This window comes from Apis dorsata, unplaced genomic scaffold (assembly GCF_000469605.1).
Source record: "Apis dorsata unplaced genomic scaffold, Apis dorsata 1.3 scaffold_286, whole genome shotgun sequence".
NCBI lineage: Eukaryota > Metazoa > Arthropoda > Insecta > Hymenoptera > Apidae > Apis > Apis dorsata.
Genome location: NW_006263561.1, coordinates 108,785 through 116,328, shown reverse-complemented (window position 1 = coordinate 116,328; position 7,544 = coordinate 108,785). Strand labels below are relative to the sequence as shown.

Below are 7,544 nucleotides of genomic sequence, written 5' to 3'. Positions count from 1 at the left end.
CGCGGGCCAGATCTCCGTGTGTCGATCCAGCCACTGATCGACTATATAAATATCGTGGTAGTGGTGTACCTGGTTCTCTTTGTCTAGTATTCACACCTTTTACTAATGTTTCTAATGAAAATGGGACATTTAAAGCCAACTACAAAAATCATTTTAAATTAATTGAAATAATCTGAAATTAAACTTAATTTAAATACAGATATTTATATAAATAATAATAAATATACCAAAGCATTTATTGCAGCAGTAGCACCACATGCAGATGTTCCTATTTGAGTTACTTGTTTTACAGTAGCTTCTTGTTCACTCCATAACATAACTTTCTCAATTGGTAAAAGGCCATCTAAACGATCGTTAGATAATTCGTTTTCCTATATATATATATGTATATATATATTAATAAATAAATTATCATAGCTATATGTAATATATAATAATATATCAAATTATAAGCTATATTAACTAGATTTGAGTCACCACTCTGATTAAATGCAGCTTGTTTATTGAGCATCAATTTCTTTGCCATCATACGATGATAAAGAGTCGAACTGAGATTCACTCTCCTAGAATTTAAATTCGAGTTTTCTGGAATGGAAGCTGATGAAGATTCAACCCATAATTCTGCGTCTGAATCTCTATTGTCACCCGGTGAAATAAGATCGCCGCTTGTATTGTGATATCCATATGATTCTCGTAAAGGACATCTTGTATTACGATACATTTTACTAGTTTCCCATTTTCCTATAAATTAATAACTCAATATAATATTTTAAATGAATAATATATTATTTCAATACTACAAAATAACAAAAATGATATACCAATTGCATTACTAGTACTTGGCATCCATGGAGAAGGATAATTTGGTTTTATACTTGATTCAGGATTGTATGGATTACTGCTGGAACATTGCTGAATTTCTGCATTATTCACATTTTGTACACTTTGCTTTGAGTTTTGAGATGTAGTTGCAATTCCTTGTTTAGTCACAACTTTACCACTACTTAAGTCATTTAATACTGGATCAGGATCTACATTGTCTAATGCTATATTCTGTATATCTTCATTAATAGAGGCCAAATCACTGTCTCCTGTATCCTATATTTTAAAATATTAAAATAATAAATATATGTGAATATATATTTTATCATCACAATTCAATACCTGCTCACAAGAAGGCCCAGGATCAAAATCCATTTCTAAAAAATCCATTTCTGGACTTGATCTACCACTGTGGCATTGTTCTTCCTCTTCATGTTCTTCCACTTGTCCTTGATTTATTTCTTCTTTTTGAATCAAATGAACCGCATCATCATTTCCCTTATATGTATAAATACAATAATCTTCCCCATCTGACATATCACCTTCATTTCCAGAACTTGAATCTCTCCTTTCATTTTGTTCTCTTTGTGTATTCTAAAATCATATGAGTTAATGATAAAATTAAATTTTTTATATTAATATGTTACAATAAAATAATGAAAGAACTTACTTTTTGCAATCCACTTGGTCCTGCTATTTCCCTATTTCCATTAATATTAGGTCTCAAAAAACAACATGTTCCTTGACTTGTTGAACCTATACTACCTCCTATATTATTTAACAAGCTATTAGTTCTATAGGACCTTGATACCCAGACACTGTCTACTTCAGGACTAGAGTCTGAACTGCATGATACTTTTGATGGACATTTTTCAATTCCAGAAATATAATCTACATTATTTTTCATATCAATATCTTCATTTGGTTTAATTGTTGTTAAATTTGACTGTATTGTGGATGAAACTGATGCTGAATTATTTAAATATAAAGTAGCACTTGATGTAGTACCAGAATTATAAGTTCCTGATATACTATAAGTATGATTCATATGCATATTATTTTGACTTGAAGGTAAATTTAAATTCATAGGAGGTTTAGGCAAATTCAAAGCACTTGTGCTCATTACAGTCTTATGCTTCAATTGACTTGTAACATTAGTATTTACAGTCTGAGATTTAATGTTGTTAGCATTTAAAAATATGGGAGATACACTTGCATTTAATATGTCTTGATTTGTATCTTGGTCCATAGTATTATTAAAACTGGTACATGTAGTATCTTCTGTAGATTTTTTACCATTAGCGAATGCAATTGAAGCTTTTGAAGACAAATGATTCTTGGCACCATTATCATTCAATTTATTACTTAATTTTATTTGATCTCCATTTAATTTACTTTCAAGTTGTATAATTTTAGTTGACTGTTCAATTGATTTATTGCTATTTTTTTTTAAATTTTCTTCTAATCTTGTACCATTTTTATTTTGACTGTTACTTGCACCTTCTTCAGAATTCATATTATTTTTAAGATGATAGCACCAAATTACCTATTAAAAAAACAAAGTAAAATAATTTCACTATTTTACTTTTAATTATGAATATATTATATTAGTATGTAATTTTTAATTACTTTTTTTATTAATTACAGTCGAAAAAATGTTTTACATACAAGTATTATAACTGTCATATAAAAGTATGTATGATAAAAATGTGTTAGTAGTATATAAGTAGTATTTACCTTCGAATTATTTTTCAACACGATTATACAGAGTTTAACATTAGTTTCTTTCTAAACAAGTTTAGATTACAAAAAACTAAACGTGTCAGTCTTCGATTAATAAAATTATCAACAATTAAAAAAATTGCTGTCTTGTGAGTATGCTGTTCTGTCAAGTGAAAAGAATGAAAGGCCTCACTGCCTCACTAACATTTTCTCTCATATAAGTTCCGGAAGTCAGCTGATTAGTAGAAACAAATGTAGTTACACACAAGTCTGATATTTTTACACGTTTCTTTTTCAACAAACCTTTTTAATCATTCATAATAATATATAGTAATTCACATTAAGTTTTATTAACATAAACACAAACAACATTGAGAAAAATTCTCTTAGTTCTTTTTCACAATAAGATAATCAAACATTTACAAAATATCATTATACGCGTTACGTTATACATTTATTATTTGTCTGAAAGGAAATACTATCTAGAGTTTCTTTTAAATTAGGAATCATCATAGTATAGTGTACAAATAATGTATTCTTACATTTCAAGGAAAATATCAACCAATCGTAAAGATTCGTATAGCTATTTATGCACTTAGCTATAATAAATCATATATTTATGATATATATAGTATAATCAATGTAATTTATATATAAATATTTAAATACTATGACTAAATTATATAATTAATAATATGTTTCATGAAAAAATTCAATAAAAAATTGCAATGTTATGATTTTGAAACATTAGATATATTTACTGTACATTATCTAGAAATTTAGATAACGTCAAAGGAATGAATATAAAAAATTCAAGATCGTTAGTTTCTAGAATCACATTGTTTTGTTTTGATCAAGAACAAATTCAATCATTTCTTATTTACAATTATTTAGATTTTAAATATTATAAGATTATTTTATAGAAGACTAAAGGAAATAAAATTTTCTTATATATAAAAATTTTGTATTCAGATTTTAAACGAGCTGAATGAATGAATCAGTTATGATTCTATACATAAATAAATAAAATATTATTGAATTTTTGTGTACGTGTGAATCAATTCAATTAATTAAACAATATTCATAATGAATATTGTTCGAATTAATTCGAGAAATGTGATTTTTATTCTTCTGGCGATTTTTTCGACTACTGTCAAACAGGCTCATATGGGTTATGGTAAATTATATATTAAGTTCGTTTAAATATTTACACAAAATATTTCTAATGATACTTTGATTACAGAGACTGCAATTAAATATGCACAAAGAGAAGCTAATGTAAACTCTACACCAGCATATAGTAGTACAAAGGTAGTAGTATAAAAATTAAATTGTTTTTATAAAATAACAATATTTTTATTCAAGAAAAAATATATTTAAATAATTATATATAAATAATAATTAATATAAATTAAATAATTATAATATCAATAGGAAGAAATTTCAAGATTATGTCCAAGTGGTATTACTTGTTCACAATTAAGTGGAGATTGTATAAAATGTAATTTAGATCCTAATTGTGTATATGGAGCTGTATATGTTGCTAATTGTTCTGTTCTAGAACATATTGATTGTGTTGTAAGTTATACAATATTATATATTATTATACATGTCATATATTTTTATATTATTTAATATATTAAATTTCAAGGGTGAGCAATCTTTTCAAAAGAAATATATATGTCGTTACTGTTATCAAACAGAACATTGGGAGCATGAATGCCATCAAAAAAATTCTTGTAGTTCTGTTGCTTCTCCACGACAATATTATAGAACAAATTGTACAGTAAATGGTGATATATTATGTCTAGGAAGACGTAAATTTATGAAAAATTTATTATGCAATTGGACTGTGGGATATCGTTGGTCTACTGCTTTAATTTTAAGCATCACATTAGGAGGCTTTGGAGCTGATCGGTATATTATATATTTGGTGAATTGAATGTTGAATAAAAATGATTCATATTTTAAATATATATTACAGATTCTATTTGGGTCATTGGCAAGAAGGAATTGGTAAATTGTTTAGTTTTGGAGGACTTGGAGTATGGACATTAATTGATGTAATGCTTATTTCTATGAGATATTTAGGTCCAGCAGATGGATCATTATATATTTAAATAGATTTAAAAACAATCATATTGTATATAAAAAAAGGAGAAAAATTTATAATTTCAACATTAGTTTTATATATATATATATTAGTTATTCAGTCAAATAGTAGTATTTAAATAAAATATGAGAATTTTATTTATCACTTTTCAAAGAACTGAATTGTAATGTGATATGTACATACATAAATCATTAAATAGAGACTTTCATAATCATAAAATGTTTATTATTATATAATGTTTTATTTAATTTTATTATCTAATTATCCTTTTTAAATAATTAATATTTCACCAAATTATAAATAATTTTTCAATTACTCATATTTAATTAATTTAATTTATATAATAAATTTTATTGTATCTTCTATTGTTTAATAATTAATATATAATTTTTAATTTTATTTATTTTTGTAATATTAAAGATAAGATTTTATTTACTCAACTCCCCTCTAGCGGAATTATTCATAAATATTGTACGACGTTACTCAGTCAGTGTGTCTTATAAAACTGTGAAAGTAAATAGAGTTTTGATTAAATTCGATTGTGTGAATGACAAAAGGACAAATATTTAACAATGTATGTATAATAAAGAAACTATCTTATTTTTTATATATCATTATAAATTTTGTATCTTATAAATTCACTATATAACAATATATTTATCGAATGTTTTGTGTTAACCTTAAAATAAAATGTCTAATTACAGGAAGGACAAAAGTTTATCAAAACTCGAAAGCATGGCAGATGTACGAGATATATTAGACATCGAGGTACCTACTACTAGCGAGCTTACAAAAGAATCAATTATAGGCAGTGATAAAAAAAATCGTAAAAAATATGAATATAAAGTGCCAAAGAGACCAGAAGGCATGCATCGTGAAGTCTTTGCATTGCTCTGTAAAGATAATAATGATGTACCACCGTTATTTCCAACGGATACTGCAAAAGGATACAAACAAGTTAGAGCTAAACTTGGTATGAAAAAAGTTAGACCATGGAAATGGACACCATTCACTAATCCGGCTAGAACAGATGGTGCTGTTTTTCACCATTGGAGACGAGTTGCAGATGCTGGAAAAGAATATCCTTTTGCTAAGTTTAATAAAAAGGTTCCTATTCCAACATATACCAATGCAGAATATGTTCAGCATTTGGTTACAAATGGTTGGACAAGAGCAGAAACCGATCATTTGTTTGATTTGTGTAGGAGGTTCGATCTAAGGTTTATCATAATCAAAGATAGATGGGATTGCACAAAATTTCCTGCAAGATCTGTAGAAGATTTAAAAGAAAGGTAGATAATTATTTCAAACTTTTCATTTTCTATTTTTTGTATATTTGTATATTTTATTGTTTAGATATTATCAAGTATGTGCAGCTTTGACAAAAGCAAAATCTCACACTGATAAAGTTTATATATTTGATGCTGAACACGAAAAACGTAGGAAAGAGCAGTTAAAAAAATTATTTGAAAGAACACCAGAACAGGTAGAAGAAGAGCAAATGTTATTAACTGAATTAAGAAAAATTGAACAAAGAAAGAAGGAGAGAGATAGAAAAACTCAAGATTTGCAAAAATTAATAACAGCTGCTGATCATCAAGCTGATCCAAGAAAGAATGAAAGAAAACCAGCAAAGAAGACTGGAGCTTCTGCTCGAAATAGACCAAACAAAGCAGATACCTCTCATGTAATAATCATAATTATATTTTTGTATTATATTAGAGATATTGAATTATATATATTGAATTATATAATTTTGCAAAAATGTATTAATATAAATTAAAATTTTTAGACAGTGGAATCAGCTGGAATTAAATTTCCAGATTTTAAAAATAGCGGTGTTTCTCTTCGTTCTCAACGAATAAAGTTGCCGAGTAGTTTAGGTCAAAAAAAAATGAAGGGTATTGAACAAATGCTCAACGAACTACGAATAGGTATAATCGTCAAATATGCAATTTATTTTTTATTTCATTTTTCTTGATTTGATTTTATATATACGATTTTCTTAAAGAATTAAATCCACCACCTACTGAGCAAATATGTCAACAATTTAATGAATTAAGAAGTGATATCGTTTTGCACTACGAACTTCGAAGTGCATTATCGACATGCGATTATGAATTGCAATCATTGAGGCATCAATATGAAGCTTTAGCACCTGGAAAGGTACATTATTTAAATAATAAATTTCAATTTTTCTAAGAAATAATACAAATGTAATCAAATTTTCAGACATTAACGATACCACCTGCCTTGTTACCAAAAACAGAACCTGAAGTTAAAGCAGACATAATAGATGTGGTAGGTTCACCCAGTATGCCATCTATTACCCATTAATTTTTTTAAACAAATTGCCAAAAATTGTAAATAATAATTTCTTATATCGAAATGCGATATTTGGATTACCGAGTTCGTTTATTTCATTCTCCTGTATAATTTTTTTATTTTTTAGTAGATAACAATTAAAAATAATTTAACAAAATATTGAAATCATTGAATAGAAATTTTTCTTCCTTTCCCATAATTTCGTCATTATAAGGTGTACAGATAACAAACAATAATAAAATAATTGGAACGAGACGTTAATTACTTATATATCTGTGTATTTTATATTGTCGACAAAAAGTAACAATGTACGGTCAAACCGTATAATTTATCTACAACAATCTACAATAGATTACAATATGTTGTTTTGTTTTTGTTGAGGGTTAGAGGGAGGCAGGAATATTAGAATAACGGGAATTGGATTTTTTTTCGGAAGGAACGGGAAATCAGGTTAAAAGTGTGGAGGAAAGATAGTCGATGCAGGCCTTTCTTCGTTCGTGCTCCGCGCGCGCGCGCGCGCGTTAATCGCGATACAGTTGACTGTTTTAATTCTATATTAAAT

The 7,544-nt window shown here is 27.0% G+C and overlaps 3 protein-coding genes across 4 annotated transcripts in view; 2 read left to right on the top strand and 1 right to left on the bottom strand.

Moving 5' to 3' along the window:
* The window catches only part of LOC102671489, a 4,310-nt gene extending 1,196 nt beyond the window's left edge, over positions 1-3,114 (bottom strand). The window contains exons 1-7 of one of the 2 annotated variants that reach the window (XM_031511067.1): positions 2,560-3,114; positions 1,493-2,368; positions 1,165-1,416; positions 822-1,098; positions 464-741; positions 228-371; positions 3-139 (exon numbers count right to left, since the gene is read on the bottom strand). In XM_031511067.1, coding sequence (XP_031366927.1) covers positions 3-139; positions 228-371; positions 464-741; positions 822-1,098; positions 1,165-1,416; positions 1,493-2,338 — 1,934 coding nt within the window. In that variant the 5' untranslated portion in view covers positions 2,339-2,368; positions 2,560-3,114. Of the gene's footprint in view, positions 140-227; positions 372-463; positions 742-821; positions 1,099-1,164; positions 1,417-1,492; positions 2,369-2,559 lie in introns of both variants that reach the window. The other variant, XM_031511066.1, reaches the window with a different exon arrangement.
* Positions 3,115-3,321: 207 nt separating this feature from the next.
* LOC102671713 (TM2 domain-containing protein almondex) lies at positions 3,322-4,877 on the top strand. The gene is made up of 5 exons (XM_006616913.2): positions 3,322-3,721; positions 3,788-3,855; positions 3,979-4,122; positions 4,196-4,461; positions 4,529-4,877. The coding sequence occupies exons 1-5, from the start codon at positions 3,631-3,633 to the stop codon at positions 4,662-4,664; spliced, it is 705 nt and encodes a 234-aa protein (XP_006616976.1). The 5' UTR covers positions 3,322-3,630; the 3' UTR covers positions 4,665-4,877.
* A 236-nt stretch (positions 4,878-5,113) lies between these two features.
* LOC102671855 (DNA methyltransferase 1-associated protein 1) lies at positions 5,114-7,143 on the top strand. Its single transcript, XM_006616914.2, has 6 exons — positions 5,114-5,231; positions 5,362-5,949; positions 6,014-6,344; positions 6,450-6,591; positions 6,669-6,823; positions 6,890-7,143. Coding segments are annotated over exons 1-6 (1,323 nt in total). The 5' UTR covers positions 5,114-5,229; the 3' UTR covers positions 6,995-7,143.
* Positions 7,144-7,544: the final 401 nt, after the last annotated feature.

Bases quoted from the DNA above. Each gene is read 5' to 3' on its own strand.
- LOC102671713 (XM_006616913.2), top strand. From the start codon at position 3,631: ATGAATATTGTTCGAATTAATTCGAGAAATGTGATTTTTATTCTTCTG. The intron at 3,722-3,787 runs GTAAATTATATA...CTTTGATTACAG, and splicing joins ACAGGCTCATATGGGTTATG to AGACTGCAATTAAATATGCA. The intron at 4,462-4,528 runs GTATATTATATA...TATATATTACAG, and splicing joins GGAGGCTTTGGAGCTGATCG to ATTCTATTTGGGTCATTGGC.
- LOC102671855 (XM_006616914.2), top strand. The intron at 6,345-6,449 runs GTAATAATCATA...TAAAATTTTTAG, and splicing joins ACAAAGCAGATACCTCTCAT to ACAGTGGAATCAGCTGGAAT. The intron at 6,824-6,889 runs GTACATTATTTA...TCAAATTTTCAG, and splicing joins AAGCTTTAGCACCTGGAAAG to ACATTAACGATACCACCTGC.